We start from the raw sequence: 18253 nt of genomic DNA, 5'->3' as shown, positions 1-18253 counted from the left end.
TAGCATCTCATGTTTCTGAACGACCATATTAGCGTTTCTTAAAAAAGTGTTTCACAGCAATCATTTTGACAATGTCGGACAGTGATCGTAAGAAAAATACATGAGGAAAAAAGAAACAAAACAAAATGTATTCAACAAAGGAATTAAAAATGGATATGCATTGCAAATCAGCCAGTGTTAAACGTTCCATGACCACCATTCAGTCATCAAATACTGTAGTGTCGCCTCTTGAGTAAAAAGATGTTCAATGAAACTGATACGTCTGTGTAAGCTCTCAGTCGTACAGGAGCGGTCCATCGATGAAAAGGTTTCTTCAGGCGTCATCTGTACTTCTTTAAAGGTGTCGGACGTTTTTGCTTCTTATCCAAGATGTTTTAGCCTAATCGTTTGGCTTCCACTTCAATGTTTCTGTTTCAGATTGTTTTCAACAGATCAGAGTGATGAGCCAATTATCAGTGTCTGAAATAACGTCTGCCCGGACGCCCGGGGCGTGCAACATTTCCGTCAACTCACAAAAAGTCTCCGCCCGGGTGGCCGACAACTTCTTCAAGGAAAAAAAAGAGATTTTTTTTTTCAAATCAAACGTTTGCTTTATTAAATAAACGAAGATTAGATAAATTATTTCGATTTCGAAATCTTCATTCTTTTTGGGAAATTTGGGAAATTTCGGTTCGTTTGGCAATTTGCATACTCGGCACGGCAGCCAATCAGAAGTCTGCTTCGTGCTTCGGACTTTCCCGAGGGTTATAAAAGCTCATATATTTGCATCTCATTTTCCAAAGTAGATGCACATAACCTCGGCCCCAGACGAAAGATTCAAAAGAAGCTAACAACATTTATGACGCTACAAAAGGTAAACGGACATTATCCCGTGACTGTAAAGTGTCCTTGAGAGTTTTGAAAGGCGCTTAGAAATTAAATGTATTATTATTACGATTAAAAGCATGGTGAAAAGAGGAGTTCACGTGGCTTGTTGCAGACGACACAACGCAAACATTGCATTGTGCAACATGCCCAACAGTGTATGGACAAACGACAACTGGAAAATCATTAGCAAGGGATATTCACCATCAATTAAGCAAAGGAGCATTTGTGATAGGTACATCCTTAATAAAAACAATTGTTAATATATTGCAACAATGAGGTTTTTTTTGTGATTAGTCGTCTTATTGTGTGTGAAGTTGCGAAAAATGGGGCAGGCAACTCTTCAGAGTTGTCCGCCCTGGTGTCCGCTAACTTTTTGTCACGAGTTTCAGACACTGCAATTATTGAAATATCATATTGTGCTTGCATCTTTACAGGACTTTAAAGGACAACCGACGTCTCCGGACAAGTTGTGTCCATCATTTGTAAAATGGCTTCAAATGACTTCTACTGAGCGTATTTGACAAAGATTCCACTGCATATTTAAGCTATATTTTACCTTTTAAGACTCGCGCTGAATATTCAGCAAGTCTTCTTTTTGAGTTGGTGACGAGTCCTCATGTCACGTCACGTCAGGAACGCCCCTGAGCGAAAAAGGGGCACATTGTAGCAGTCATTCCATCACGTCAATGCATTTTGCTGTACTTGGTGTCGGACAAAAAAGAGGCAGAAGAGGGCGACTAAGCTCCATGCAAGGTATTTTATTTATTTATTTATCAGCCTGTGGAAACGGGCTGATTAATTCCTCACAAGAGCTTGGTTGCCATTTTCTGCCTCTTTTTTTGGTGATCCATTGTTCCCCCAATGTTGCCTCAAAATGGCACGGAATAAATTCTTGAATCGATTGCAAACATGTATGCTTTCCTCTTCAGAACTATTTCAATCATATTCATAAGTGGATGAGTAACAAGAAGGCATCTTCTCCGAATCTGAAGCCATTGTTTGGATTCTCCAGCAAGGCAAGACGTCTTGGTGTGACGTCACGAACAACAAGGGGGCGGGACTTTCTGAAACTGCCCACTGCCGGCTTCATTTTTTTGCAGATTTTGGAAGTCATTTTGATTGGTGTTTTGCATTTGACTAAAAATATCATCCTGCATGTTGTGGGCATTTTAGATACTATCAAACGTTTTTCTGATGTCAGTTAGGTCAGTTGTCCTTTAAAGTGTGTTCAAGGCACACATGTCAATATGAAACATGAAAGATCCAAATCACCAATGATCCATTTTTTCCTTCTCCGCACGACCCCGGAAATTGGGTAAAGGGGTCATTTTATTTGTTTCTGTTTTTTTTCATTTGTGGAATAAAAACCAGTCAACGTCCCAACAGCCGTTTGGTAACAAAAGCAAATTGATGATGTAACGGATGGCAAAGCACCAAACAAGGAAGGCAACATTCCAACGCAGAGAGAGAGAATGCAATCAATATCCAGAGCAGGTATTTGGCTTCTGGTCAAATGTCTAATGTTGAGCCCAGCGTTTGTCACTCCCACAGTGGGTGAAAGCCTTTGGAACCGATCACCACAATGGAATGTTTATAGGTGTACATATGATTGAACTGAAGAGTGGGGATTTGAAATAATGTACAGTAAAGTCTGGTTATATCGATAGTACTGCTTATTACGATACTATTTCTATGAACGCAAAGACAAAATGTAAATGCCGCAGGATCGGATATATCGATAGTCCGGTTAGATCGATATTTTTTCCGACTCCCGAGAAAATCGATAGAACGAGACTTTACTGTACATTGAAAAAAGCAACACGTTTTTACACAACGTCCCTTTAAAGGACAACCGACACCATTTTTTTGTTTCCTGACTGACATCAGAAAAACGTTTTATAGCATCTAAAATACCCAAAACACACAGGATGATATGTTTAGTCAAATGCTAAACACCGATAAAAATGACTTAAAAGTGTCTAAAAACAACTTCAAATTGAATCCGGAAGTGAGCAGTTTCAGAAAGTCGTCACGCCAAGACGTCTTGCCGTGCTCTCAAATTAAAACAATGTCTTCAGAGAGTTCAGATTCGGAAAAAGATGCTTTCTTGTTACTCGTCCAGTTATGAATAGGATTCAAATAGTTCTGAAGAGGAAAGCATAAATGTTTGCAATCCATGAAAGAAATACTTCCGTGTCATTTTGAGGCATCTGGACTGAAATGTAGCGTCACGGAAAATGCACAAGATGGTGCGCAAGCTCCTTTGGAAATGGGCTGATTTGTCTGCTGGGAATTTATGTCAACTCGTATCAAATAGTTGTCTTGGTGCAACACACAATGATTCACCATCGCGTGATTTATGTGTTTTCCTTCTAATTTCGCCATCAACACGAAGATTTCAGACCAAACAAAGTACCCAAAATGCATTGTGTGTCGCTTTCTTGGTCAGGGGCATTCCTTCTGTGACGTCAGGTCAGGAATTGTCACCAACTCAAAAACAAGACTTTCTGAATATTCAGCGCGAGTCCTAAAAAGGTAAACTGTACCTATATGCGGTAGAATCTTTGTCAAATACGCTCAGTAGAAGTAATTTGAAGCCATTTTACAAATGATGGACACAACTTGTCCGGAGACGTCGGTTGTCCTTGAAGTTGTGAGGCCTGTTTTAATTTTATTTCCACTGCATTGTGTTGCCATGAACACGCAGTGTTCATCTAAATCAGGGGTTGGGAACCTTTTTGACTAAGAGAACCATAAAAGCAAAATATGTAGAAAAGTTTTTCTGTGAGAGCCACTGACTATATACATATATATATATATATATATATTCGTGTGATTAAAATAAAATATCAGAAAGTATTATTGCAAATAATTTAGTGATAATCGTCCCCATTAATATGGTTTTCTGTTCCTCATGATTGGTAAAACTCCAGCCAAACGATCAGGAATGAAAGTCAACTTGCGTGGTCCATAGGCAAAGTTACTGCTAGCTAGCCTTGCATACTTATCATGAGCTTGCTCGCTTGCTTTCTGTTGTCTCTCGCAGAAGTATATTGATGCTAACATTAGCATGGGGCTTGTCAAAGTGCCACCATGCCATCGATGGGATTGTTTCATTGCAAATTACAATCACGAGTTCTCTCTACAAAGGCCAATCATCCAATCAAAATGGCATTTTCAGCCAACTGCCGCCCAAACAGGAAATGAACAGCGAAAAAAAGTGAGAATATGTATTTAGTTTGAACGGCGGGCCGGATGCAATCATCAAAAGAGCCATGTCGGGTTCCTAAATCCTCAAAGACATCAGGACTAATTACCGCAATAGCAACACAACATTTTGCTCTGACGCAAGACGTTTGTAGACATGACACTTGTGAATGTGGAGTCTTCGAGATACTTCAGCAATGTTAAAACAAACACCTGCGCTGTTGAATTAACGCGAGCAGATTTGCACTTTTCAGTGTGGACGAACGACACTTCTCGAATGCCAGTATCAAGGTCGTGTGAGCTCCTTGAAAAGGCAACATCCAGAACACCGCCCCAAAGTCTTGCTCAAGGGCTCAAGTACATTGACTGCAAATCAAAGCCTTGACCCCTACCTGAGCCATCTGTCAAGGTCACAATGCGTCAAGATTGCATCATTGGTCCTGCCCAACCGCAACTCATAAGCAGCTACAATTTATTTACATACCATTTCTTTCAGGGCCTCTCCTGAATGACAGTCGTGTTCAGAGACTGTAAAGTCATTATAGAATTTCAAAAATAAGATATATATATATATAGTATATACAGGTAACATCAGACTTACAACCGGCTCGACTTACGACCACCCATACTTACGACCATGACCTCCAGACCCCCTTTTTTTGTCATTTTAATTCTTCGCTTGTCACCGTAACGCGCTAGCAGGCCGGCAACGCGTAGGACAATTTTGTCCAGGTAGCCAGCATCTCACTCTCGCACAGATATCGACCGTGAGGGGAGGAGTTTGCGTGTCATTTAGCCTCCGAGTCTCTATTCAACATTTTGAACAGATTTCGACTTGCGGCCACTTGGACTTACGAGCGTTTGGTCGGAACGGAACTCGGTCGTAAGTGGGATGTTACATAGCAAATAACAGCGTCCAGATGCTTCTTGGATGAACGATGCCACTGAGTTACCACTCAGCATGCCAAGGAGGACTTCCAGCTATTGTCATCTCTCTTTTGTTAATAGCATGGTCCTTCTATAGCCTCAACAGTTGCCCAAGCGCCATTTTGAATTGCTGGGTACATCCTGCCAGCTCCCTGACTTTTTCACTCATTTGCCTGGCAGCTCCGGGTGACGGATATTGCAGCGCTGCAGTCTTTGTGCTGATGACAACGTCTTTGAGCTTATGACAGAGTGCGTTGCTGCTCTGACCAACCTCAGCTCGAACTTCAGGTGACTTGGCCTGACGGCATAGCGTGTCGCCAATGAAAACTAGCTTGTGTGCGCTGAGGATGACAAGCTTGCTGTGAGCCACAAAGATCTTAGGCAACTGATTGGAGTTGACGGCAGTCACAAAAGGCATCGATAGCGTTGTTAACGGTGGTGAAGTTCTGCTCAGACTGCTCCAGGTAGAAAAGTAGAAGTTGTCGGTCGGCGTGGCACAGCTTGGAGGAGAGAGTCGCCGCCTTGCCTTGCGGGTGACTGGACGATGGAACCCACCCGGTCATGTCATTGTTGATCGCTCGACTCACTTCCTGCTCCAGTTCTTCAAACTGTTTGCTCTGTTAATGTATAAGGGGAGAGTGTGATAATTAATCGCACCGTTTAAACTTCATTCGGGTTTGCAGCGATTGCAAACAACACAACTTAAAATTGGAATCACACTCGAGAGGAGAGTTTCAATATACAACGTGAAGGACTTGAGCCCTGCCTGATGGATGACATGACCCGAAGGTCCCGCCCCCTTGTTCGTGGTGTCACAACAAGACGTCTTGCCTTGCGCGAGAATCAAAACAATGGCTTCAGATTCGGAGAAGATGCTTCCTTCTTACTCATCCAGTTATGAATATGAGTCAAATAGTTCTGAAGAAGAAAGCAGACATGTTTGCAATCGATTAAAGAATTTATTCCGTGTCATTTTGAGGCATCAGGGTGGGAAATGTCGCACCCAAAAAAGGCAGAAAATGGCGACAAAGCTCCATGTAAGGAATTAATCAGCCCGTTTCCACAGGCTGATTAATTCCTTACATGGAGCTTTGTCGCCCTCTTCTGCCTCTTTTTTGTCCTAGACGACGTTTTCAGACCAAACAAGCATTGACGTGATGGAAGGACTGCGAAGGTGTCCTTTTTTCGGTCAGGGGCATTCCTGACGTGACGTGACGTCAGGACTTGTCACCAACTCAAAAACAAGACTTCATGAATGTTCAGTGCGAGTCTTAAAAGGTAAAATCTAGCACTATGCGGTGGAATCTTTGTCAAATACGCTCATTAGAAGTCATTTGAAGCCATTTTACAAATTATGGGCACAACTTGTCCGGAGACGTCGGTTGTCCTTTAAGCAAAATTAAATCAAATTCATCTGTGCACGATTCCGATACCGTCTCATCACTGACCGAGAGAGGCACACACAATGCATTTTGCACTACTTTGTTTGGTCTGAAAACTTGGTGTTGATCCGTGTTGATGGCAAAATTAGAAGGAAAACACATAAATCACGCGATGGTGAATCGTTGTGTGTTTCACCAAGACAACTATTTGATAGTCACTGACACAACTTTCCAGCAGACAAATCAACGGAGCTGTGGCGCCATCTTCTGTATTTTCTGGGACGCTACACATCAGTCCTGACGCCTCAAAATGACCCGGAAGGACTTCTTTAATGGATGGCAAACATGTATGCTTTCCTCTTCAGAACTATTTGAATCATATTCATAACTGGATGTGTAACAAGAAAGCATCTTCTCCGAATCTGAAGCCATATTTTTTGGAATCTCCAGCAATGCAAGACGTCTTTGCGTGACGTCACGAACTGGGGGCGGGACTTTCTGAAACTGGCCACTTCCGGTTTCAATTTTTTTGCAGTTCCAGCACACTTGAAGTCATTTTGATTGGTGTTTTGCATTTGACTAAAAATATCAGCCTGCGTGTTTTGGCTGTTTTAGATGCTATAAAAGGTTATTCTGATGTTAGTTTGGAAACAAAAACAAATGGTGTCGGTTGTCCTTTAAGGGTACCAGCGCTTTGAGTTGATTTTCGTCTGTGCGGATTTACGTACCAGATTAAATGTTATTGTTCGCTCCGCCTGTCTCCGTCTGCTATTTCGGGATCCAGCTACTTACTTAGCTCCCAAAGGAAGCGAGACTTCTCTTTGCTTTGTTTGGATGTGACACTGACTTCAATCTTGGGACTTGAACAAGGGAAGCCCTGTTTTTGGTGAAAATGTCCGACTTTGGTCGGGGCTTAGCTCCAAAACTTGCGCTCTGATTGTAAGATTTTGTGTTGTGTCATCACTATGAATAATTACAGAAAAAAATACATTTGCTTGTTTGATTTGGCATGGAATGTTCAACAGCAATGTGGTACACTGTTCTTTTCTTGATCCAGGTGCTCCATAAATAAAGATGTGTGCATATTTATCCATTTCAAAGGTGACACACACAGACACACACACACACTCACCTGTTGCTGCTGCAATTGTGTCTTGTTTTTGATGATGCTGCCTTTCTCCATCAGTTGTCTCTGGCTCTTCTCAAACTCTTCCTTACCCTGACAATATACCACAAAGATCCCCATTCTTATTTTAGTGGCGAGTTGATTGCGTGTCGATGCGACACGAACGGATGAGTTCATATGAGTGCCAATATAAATGCTGTCCGCACATCTCAACACGCAACATGACCTGCATTTGTCCACGTCAAAGTGTATCTCACGCACCGATCGCGTCCGTACCTGTAAATGCACGTAGTCATAATCCTCCATCCATCCTTCCTCGGTGGTCTCATAGGGTGTGTCAACACCCCCCTCTTCCTCGGCGGCAGCAAACTTGGGGGGCTGGGGCAAAGGTCGCGACTGAATGTTGACTCGCTCTCCCGCACGATGGCTCCCGCTTTCTGATCCTGTCACGTAGGAGCTAATCCCTTCCGGCAATGGAGGAAGCGGTACCTGCTGGTGGTGACTGCGTTTGAAGAGCAACGAAGCATTGCCGTGGAGAAAGGAAGCCAGCTGTTTGGTGTCATCCGGGATTCCGCGCACTGTCATGACTAGCTGATCTAAGATATCGGCACCTGGTTGCGGTTGTGCCACGTCTGCGTGCGACCGAGAGACGGCATCCAAACTTTTCGTCTGCGTGATTAAACTCTGAAAGACCTCCTCCAATTTGCCCACCTGTCGGCCCAATTTGGTCTGCAGGGAGCGGTCGGTGGCCCGGCCCGCATTTGTTACGGCACCGCGTGAAAATTCGAGAAAGTCCCGCAGAGTGAAACACACCCGGTCGGCAGCCTGGTGAATGGCCGGAAGATTGCCCTCCAGGTTATCTGGGCTTCGCCAGTTGCTCGTGATGAATGACATCGTGACGGAGACACTCAACTCGACAGCTTGTTGAAGGCGGGAGAGGCGCTCCATGGCAGGGTCCGCCTCTAACAGAAGGGGTTTTCCAGGAAACGGAGCAGAAGATGAGGAAAGCGGCTCGTGGTCTGTGACAGGGAGCGCGTCCAAGGAGGAAGCCGAGTTGTTGCTCAGTGTGCTCCCCGTGCTGGAGGCGGAGAGCCGCTTGAACGGCTCGTGGTGCTCCTCACTCGGCAATTGGCCATCGCGGACGACCTGAAATACAAACCCAGCTTTCGGTGTCTTGACGCAAAGACACTAAATGACTGACATGAAGAGGGAGGGCCACATTTACTCCATCCTGAACAAAGCCCAGCAGAGGATGTACATACTTCCTGAGGCTGCTCAGGAAGCAAGGCCTGCCCCAGGAGCCGCTGAGACAGCTCTACGCGGCAGTCATGTCATCAATCCCGCGTTCCTCCGTGACAAATTGCTAGCAACCACTCATTGGACGACAATGAGGTTAATATCGTAAGAACATTGGTGGTTTGAAAGGGGAGTCAAAGAAGCTATTTTCATCAAACAGCTAAATCCTTCACTAAACCGATATGGTGGTGGGAGGTTCCATTTGGATCGTTCGTACAACAGCCTGCTTAGGCAACATAGGATGAGTAATGCTGATGAGGTGATACCACGGCAAATAGGGCCATCAGGCCAGTCGTTAGTCAGGACAATAAGAACAATCAGTGGAGCCGCAGTGAGTAGTCCTCTGCTCCCCACAACCTATCTTAGCAGAGTCCGGCACCACCATGTCTGGACAGTTGGGATATATATATAGATAGATAGGGCCGAAACTACCAGTAAGACTTTAGTTTGCTGACAAAGTTTCTTGGATAAGAAGCGAAACGTCCGACACCTTCAAATTTGTCCAGATGACGGCTGAAGAAACCTTTTCATCGATGGACCACTCGTGTACGACTGAGAGTTTACCCAGACGCAACTGGCGTTTCACAAAACTATTGAAAATGTCCTTTGTTTTCATCTTTGATACATTTCAAAATTCTAATGAGCTTTCGGGTATGATTGGAAACATACTGGATATTTTATGGCGTTGCTGTTACAAAGAAGACGGAAGGTCAAACAGTTTTTTTGAAAATTGTCGTTGACTGGACTTCACAATACTCAGTGCTCTATCAAACAAAAACAAACACAAAATCATAAAAGCTCATCTAGAAATGCAGTCAATTGTTAACTTTCAGATCGGCTTAATCCTCGCAAGGGTGGCGAGGGATGCTGCAGCCTACCCCAGCCTTCAATTGGCCAGCAGGCGGGGGACACCTTGAACCAGTTGCCAGCCAATCGCCGGGCACACACAGGAGAACAATGATTCACGCTTACAGAGAGGGAACATTTCAAGTGTTCAATCAGCCTGTCATGCATGTTTTTGGGAGGAAACCGGAGGACCCTGAGAAAACCCACGCAGGCTCAGGGGAGAACATTCAAACTCCACACAGGAAGGTTGGAACGAAACCTGAACAGATAAGAAGTGGAGAAAGTCGCTGGCCAGGTCTGTGGGTCTCCTACCTGTGGCGGGACATCGTAGATATTTGTGCATTCGCTCTCTCCTTGCTCCTCTTGGTCTCTTGGGATGTCATAAATATCCAGGGGAGCTTGCTCTCCATGGTGCAGCCGAGTCGGAAAGTTGTAGATTTCCTGGGCCACCTTGTCAACTTGTTCCAATCCGCCGTGTTTTTTGCTGACAATCGGGGGTGGAACATCATAGACATCTTCATTGGCCATTAGATTTGCTCTGGGGCGATCATTCGGACTGCTATATATGTACTGCCCGGGAAGAGTTGGCGCTTTCTTGTTGGACAAATGGGATGGCACATCATAGGTCTTCTCACTTATTAGATGAGTGACAGAAACGTCTTTACTGACTGTGGGTGGGAAATCATAAACCTGACAAAATGAGAGAATGTCTTTCAGAATCATTCAATTCATCATTGTCAAATTTCAAACATTTAATGGGTGTCCTTTCCATTTCTTTTCCAACATGAAGGAGTGCGAAACAGGTTGTGGCGCACCATTCGGTGCAATAAATCAGAGGTCCCCAACCCACGGGCCGCGGACCGGTACCGGTCCGTGGGTCATTTAGTACCGGGCCGCGCAGAAAGAATAAATAATTGACATAATTTCCGTTTTATTTATTATCTGAGTCCGAGAATTAAAACAATGGCTTCAGATTCAGAGAAGATGCTTTCTTGTTACTCATCCACTTATGAATATGATTCAAATAGTTCTGAAGAGGAAAGCATACATGTTTGCATGCCATTTTGAAGGATCTGGTGGCGGGAAATGTAGCACAAAAAGAGGCAGAAAATGGCAACAAAGCTCCTGTAAGGAATTAATCAGCCCGTTTCCACAGGCTGATTAATTCCTTACATGGAGCTTTGTCGCCCTCTTCTGCCTCTTTTTTGGTGCTACACGAAGTTTTCAGACCAGCTAAGTACAGCCAAATGCATTGATGTGATGGAAGGACTGCTACAATGTGTCCTTTTTATGTCAGGGGCGTTCCTTCAGTGACGTAGGGTGAGGACTCGTCACCAACTCAAAAACAAGACTTCCAGAATATTTAGCGTGAGTCTTAAAAGGTAAAATATAGCTACATGCGGTGGAATCTTTGTAAAATACGCTCAGTAGAAGTCATTTGAAGCCATTTTACAAATTATGGACATAACTTGCCCGGAGACGTCGGTTGTCCTTTAATCGTCCCACAACGGGGACATTTGCAATCGCTAAACACGTTAAACTCAGTTCAAGATGCATATTTTTACTGAACGATGTATTATATGCACAATATTTGCCGTATAATGCTTGGCACACATGTCACTTTCATATTTGTGTCTCAAAGCGGTGTGCACACACACCAGCCTCAAATAGCTGATGAATATTCGGTAGGAGGGCAGACTTTGGCCGTTTCATTGGTTCATTGTGATGCGTTTGATAATTTCAATGGTCAGATGTGATGAGACAATGGGGCAATATATTGACTGCATGAAGGTCGTTGGTAAATATTTGAGAACGTAATTGGGTCACTTTAAAAGCAACGAGGTTCAAACGTTTGGCTTATTTATGGTTCAGAAAACATGCCAAGTATAAACTGACCTGTGTGTTGAAGAGGTCACGGGTGGGAGGCACATCATATACATCCTGCGGGCTTGAAAATTGAGGCCTGGGAGGAACATCATACTCATCATGGTCCGACTTTACTGTGTCATAGACATAGCCTCCTTGAGTAGCAGAAAGACCCTGATGAAAAATAAAAAAGAGGAACCCAAGTAGTTCATAGGCACATTCACTGAACCCTTCATTAGTGAAAAATCAAAATATGCATCTAAAAAAAAAATGACAGAAAAAAAACATATATAGGCAACATCCGAGTTACGACCGGGATCCGTTTCGACAAAATGGTCGTAAGTCAAACGGTCGTAACTGGAAATCAATTCAAAATGTTGAATAGAGATACCGTGCTAAATTACTTTTACCCCCCCCCCCCCACCCCAAGGTGCCATCACACGTTCGATTGCTGTGCGACAGTGAGATACTGGCTGGCAAAAATTGCACCGCGGTGCCTGCCGCATGTCGCACCGGTCGTAACTCAGATGTTACCTGTACATATAAAAAAAAAAAAAACACACACACACATTCATTAACTCATTGACTGCCAGACGATGTGCAAAAATGTGTCCACTCCAGAGCCAGTGTTTTTGTCATTTTCACTGGAATTGCAGAATATTGGGTTTTACGACTACAGAAACATTCAATGCAGCGCAAGAAACCTTAGACTCTTCTTTCATCAGAAAAAATAGTTAATTCCTAAATTTTATGGGTCTGGAGTTATATGAGCTTGAAATGAGGGCGGCTGTCCAAAATAAAATGCAAGACATACATATTGGTTCATAATGTATCGCGATTTGAAAACAGCTGAAGCTATAACAAAGCGTTTTACTCCCAAGTGGTTTCTACTGTCTTTGTGACTGATTTATTTCTTGCTTTAGTGTTGTATATATGATAGTTGCTCCATGTACAGCACTTTGCATCTATAAGTACAGTTGAGTTGAGCTTTATTCATATGAACGCGCCACAAAATTGACACCGGTATAAAATACATCGGTGCAACAGCAAAATGAAAGCCACCATTCAAGTTTCAATTGTTTCTCCAGTCTGAGTGTGGAGCTCATTGATATTGCAGTTTCAAATTTCAGGCATGTGGCCATTTTAGCACCGTGGCTATGTACCAGTGTCTGAAACTCATGACAAAAAGTTAGCGGACACCCGGGTCACAAAAAAAAAAAAACATTGTTGCGAAGTATAAAGGATTTATTTAAATTAAGTCAGTACTTAGCACAAATGCTCCCTTGCTTAGCTTTGTTTTATATATGTATATATATATTCACATCAATTGTTCATCCTTGTCTATTTTCTGTGTTTTCTGATTTGTGCCATAAACTCTTGCATGGATCCTGCACGATGGGCTCCAATTAATCTCATCGTCCCCACAGCAAAGGTGGTTGTGCAGTGCCTTGCTTACCTTAGCAGATGTCTTGCTATCTTTCCAAGTGTTCTTTTCCACAGAGGGTGGAACCTGGTACACATCCTTCCCAGCGCCAGGCAAAACTAAAGAGGTTGCCTGGGTAATCCCCTGGTTTAGCCCCAGACCTAAAGAAGGTGGCACCTGATAAACATTCTCTCCTGAAATCTCACACTGAATCGGTGCTTGAGGGGCATGAACACTTAGGTCTGTCTTGGCCTTCAGAAGAGGTCCACTTGGGCCAGAGGGAACATGATACAAAACTTGGGGATTTGGTTTAGAGCCATGCAATGGTGGAATCATGTAGATGGGATCAGATCTGGGCTGTGCGAGAGTGGGCGTAGAGTACACGGACTGCATCGGTGCGTATTGAGCTGGGGCTGGAGGTCGATTGAAATCAATCTGTGGGTGGAGGGACCGCTCTATCTGGGAAATGGGACACGATGACGCAAGATCTGTTGGGCAAGGACTTTCGTGATCTTGCTGTTTGCCGTACATGCCAACAAGGACCTTAAGGCGGTTGCCAGGGACAATGCCTTGGCGACCATGAAGTGAACAAAGCCACCAGCCATCGAGTCCTTGCGTGTCGCGTTCCAAAACAGTGAGGATGTCCCCCTTGCGGAAGGACAGTTCATCAGGAGATTCTGCGGCATTGTCATACAAAGCCTTGGCCAGCACATTCTGAAATGCGGACGAAAAACACATTCAGAATTTAAAATTGGGCATTTACATGTCTATTGAATTAAACCTTTAGAAAACATACAGATTCAATTCAAGGGTTTGTTTTTCAAAATCAAAATTGAGTATTTTTTTCTGATTTTGTCCACAAATTATTCTCAGGGCTACAAGGTTCAAGGTTAGACTGGCACCTAGGACTGAGAATGATTTTTTTAAACAGCCTTTGCTAGAAAGTAAAGCATGAGATTGATGCTTAAGAACGATTCGTGTCCTGCTATTGACAAAAAGCACAGGAACTACATGTTGTAGAAATACCAGTCTGTACACCACAAAGTCTCAGTCGACTGGGATAACCACCTTATCGTGGTGAGGCACTTTACGCGTCTCGATGACCCTGAGAGCTATGTCGGCCGGAGTCTTGCACTTCTGGCAGGGTCACCCAAACCGAACAGGTCGAGGGGTAGAGGCCAGACAAAGAGTGATCTCAAACCCGCACCCGGGGGTAGTCGTAGGCGGAGTCCAACAAATCGGACTACCGGCAGCCCCCTGCAACTCCTGCCAGAAAACCATGCACACAGGTGGTAATGGAGTGATGGCAGCGCATCTCCTCGGCAGCTTCCATTGTGTCTGAGCAGCTCCACACTGCTCACCCCTGTGATGGGGAAGGACCTAGACGAAGTGGTCTAAAAATTGTCTGCTCTCCACAGTCCGGACGGTAAACCGCAATCGTCGGAGCATCCCCCCTGCAAGGCACATGAGATCCAAGATCTGGCAGACTGTAACAACACCCAGGGTCTCTACAATGCCATCCAATAACTGTATGGCCCTAGAAAGCGGAAACTTGCTCCAGTGCAATCTGCTGATGGCTCTGTGCTCCTTAAGGACCACCATGAGATCCTTGCTCGCTGGGCAAACCATTTCGAGACTCTTCTCAACACCATCAACCCCGTCAACTCAAAAATTATGGACAATCTTCCACACCTGCCGCCAATCATGAGGCTCGACACCCCACCATCTTTTTCGGAGACCAGGCAAGCCATCATGAGCCTTAAGAACAACAAAAGTGCTGGACCTGATGGCATCTCTGCGGAGGTTATCTCCTCATGCGCCATTTGCACCTACTCATACATAACATCTGGAAACATGGGAAGCTCCCACAGGACTGGAAGGACGCCAACATCATTGTAATCTACAAAAAGAAAGGGGACAAAGCAGCCTGTGGGAATAGCCGAGGAATCTCTCTCCTCTCCACCGCAGGGAAAATTCTGTCCAAAATCATGCTCAGTAGGTTGTTCAAGCATCTCTCAGAGTCTGTGCTTCCAGAAACGCAGTGTGGTTTCAGGAAGACAAGCTCCACCACAGACATGATCTTTGTATTAAGGCAGCTTATGGAGAAGAGCAGAGAACATCGCCTGGACTTCTACTTAGCCTTCATAGATCTCAACAAAGCTTTTGACAACATCAATCGTGAGTTGCTATGGAAACACCTCTCCGAACTTGGGGTACCGCTCAAGTTTCTTTGCATCCTCCAGCAGCTGTGTGACGGGATGCAAACCAGAGTACTCTTCGGAGAGCTCCAGTCAGAGGTCTTCATGATGAACGCTGGGGTGAAGCAGGGCTGTGTCTTGCCTCGTCAGGACTCGTCACCAACTCAAAAACAAGACTCCCTGAATATTCAGTGCGAGTCTAAAAAGGTCAAATATAGCGACATGCGCTGGAATGGAATCTTTGTCAAATACGCTCAGTAGAAGTCATTTGAAGCCATTTTACAAATTATGGACACAACTTGTCCGAAGGTGTCGGTTGTCCTTTTAGATTGCATTACAAAACAAAAAAAAATGTAGGAAACAGGATGTGTACAGTCAAAGGTCCCGCACGTCCAATGATGTCCTGCACGGCTATAAAGAATAGTTTTTTTTTGAATCTGCTCTTGAAAATGTAACCTTTTTAAAAATGCAAAGACTGAGTGTAACATGTTGAACAATTAGCTATTTGTCCTTGCAGTGACAGAGGTGGCATCGTTGACCTCTGAACGTGCACATTTAATTTGGATGCCTTTAACCAACATGAAATATCAAACAACAAGAATGACAGAGTGGGCTTACGCACTTCCCAGGCAGAGCATGTAAGGTGAAAAGTGTGTATCCCAAAAAATAAATTCCCATAGAAAACCATTAAAATGAGAATAATCCGTTCCCAGGTCTCCATAAACTATAATTTTCAAACTAAATAAGCCTTAAAACTACAAACAATATACCTTATTCTATGTATAATAAATGTGCTATGGTATTATAATTAAAGAAATAAACTATACTATATAATAAAGTTGTGATGGTCGTTGATGGCTTGATGGAATGAGGTTCAGACTTCTCTTCCTGTGTTTTGAAAGTCCAGTTAAGCATCTTTTTCCAAAAAAGGCCGGTCTTGTCCGCATTAAATACTTGCTGAGGAACGTAGCCTTCTTCTTTCACCGTTTCGAGGAAAGATCCCTTGTACCAATAAACGGCGAACTTCCAGGCTGCCGCATGACAATATCAGAGTTAATTTGCCGTCCTTTCTCGCATGTAATTGCTTTATTCACGCTGTCGCCGGATAGCTGCTTTCGTTAATCCAAATTAAGAGAAGCTTTTCAACTTCTTCTATTGCCCCAGACCGTTGCTGTGACAGCACGGAAACACCTTGAGCACCAATAGCACCCTTAATGGCTTATTTGTTACGAAGGATGGTAGCAATGGTGGACTTAGCATATCGGTACTGGGCTGTTAAATCAGACAAACGCACACTGTGTTCGTGTTTTTCGATAATCTCCTTTTTCTCCTCGATTGTAATTTTGTTTTGTGTCTTCTTCGGCTGAACACTAGCCTGTGGTGGGGTCTTTTTCGCTCCCATAAGAGCAAAAGTATCTGTAAAAAATCTGAAGACGATCGACGTGTGCACTCAGAGAAAAGGGGTGTGGAAAGGTAGGCCGGCTGGGGCGCTGTTCGGTCGTGTGCTTTGATGTTCTTCCGCCGAAGATTACACCACCAGCCATGGTGGGGCGGTGCTCCATGTGTATCCCGAAAAGTAGTGCATATGCCAAGGTTTAATTTTCATAAATTTAACCTTCGTAAACCGAAACATTCGTAAGGCAAGGCGCTCGTAAACCGAGGCCCCACTGTACCACCAACATCAATGTTGGCCGTGTCAATGTGATCAATTGTCGCTGCCTTTACCATTTCCTGTGTAACATTCTCATGTCACCCAAAGCCTTCTATATACCAACACAAACCCAGTCAAGAAACGATAGGAATCAGCAGAGAGAATATGTTTTCCTCTTGCCTCCGTTCACATTCTTTTCCTCCACAGCAGAGTTTTGCTAACTTTTCCAAGTTTGTACTGTGTTGTGATTTAGCAAGTTCTGCTAAAGCACTGACTGTCATGTACTTATTACATTGCTAGACAAGTACACTCAAATAAACAAATACTCTATTGAGATGTAGATTATGTACCAATGACACCCTGAAGCCAATACTCACCAGAAAGTTCATGTTTCCCTTCCTGCAGTTCCCAGAGCCGTTGTGAAAGATATTTCCAACCAATTTGATGAGCTTGTGTCTCCTCCTCTCAACAAGCTTCCACAGTCCACGTATCTCTCTATGTCCTCCCTCCCGTCCTCAGGAAAATGTCTTCCCCTCTCTTGTACTATCTTGCCCGAAAGTATCAAGCAGTTCTCGACACATTCTGCTGCTCTGTGATCTCACACAACAAGAATGAGGCTGTTTGTACCGTCTTGGCCCTTTTGGTGCCCTCCCTTCCGAGGAAAGGTGGTAGGAGTGTCTAGCCTCGAGCATCTCATATTACGCACCAAAGTCAAGGAGGGAGGGATGGGCATTTGACGTCAGCGGAACGAGCTTTTTTTTTTTTTTACTGTTCTCAAATAAAGTGCAATTACACCACTGCGTTCCAAGGCACTGACACTCATTGCCAGATTGCATACTAGTGAATGGAATTCCGGCTCCTTTCAGAGAGCCGTTTCTTTTGGATCGGCCTCACTATAAAGATCCAGCTCTTTTTAGTCCCAATGTCACGGTTTGCAAGGTGGTGATGGCGGTTGTAGATCTCAAAAAAGCAGGCAGGAGGGAGCAGCAGGTTGTATTTGACAAATTGTACTCAAATAAAGTCAGCAGGAACAAAATCTAAAACATCAAAATCATCTGAACAGAAAAATACAAATTATCAAAGAAAACCAAGAGTAGAAGTCTGCCAAAATGAACTTGACAGGATGCAGAAAACAACTGCACAGCATACACTGCAATGAATGCACTGCACAATGCAATGACCCGACACCGTATGGTGGTGCCGGGAGTCCTTTTGACTGCCACTGATTGGAACGACCAACACCTGCGCGGCTGCAGGCAGGGCCGACAGCGCCACCCGTTGGTCGCCAACCATATCGTGACACCCAAATGGCTCCTCATTTTTTTGTTGTTGCTTAAATTAACTACCAAAAATCATGTACAATTATGTGAAAAACAAATTACTTATGTAAAAAAATACATGATATCAAATATTTTATTGATATGGCATTATATACAATATATGTGCACAGAGAGCATCCATTAA

The 18253-nt window shown here is 43.9% G+C and overlaps 1 protein-coding gene across 1 annotated transcript; it reads right to left on the bottom strand.

Moving 5' to 3' along the window:
* Positions 1-18058, bottom strand: bcar1 (BCAR1 scaffold protein, Cas family member). Its single transcript, XM_088995738.1, is given in 8 exon segments — positions 1-5413; positions 5415-5618; positions 7516-7602; positions 7786-8655; positions 9964-10341; positions 11548-11691; positions 12974-13654; positions 17167-18058. Coding segments are annotated over 8 exon segments (2697 nt in total). The 5' UTR covers positions 17179-18058; the 3' UTR covers positions 1-5092.
* Between the last annotated feature and the right edge of the window lie 195 nt (positions 18059-18253).

This window comes from Hippocampus bargibanti, linkage group LG05 (assembly GCF_051943395.1).
Source record: "Hippocampus bargibanti isolate YZ-2025 linkage group LG05, ASM5194339v1, whole genome shotgun sequence".
Lineage (NCBI taxonomy): Eukaryota > Metazoa > Chordata > Actinopteri > Syngnathiformes > Syngnathidae > Hippocampus > Hippocampus bargibanti.
The sequence above is the reverse complement of the archived record's forward strand: the minus strand, read 5'-3'. Positions and strand labels throughout refer to the sequence as shown.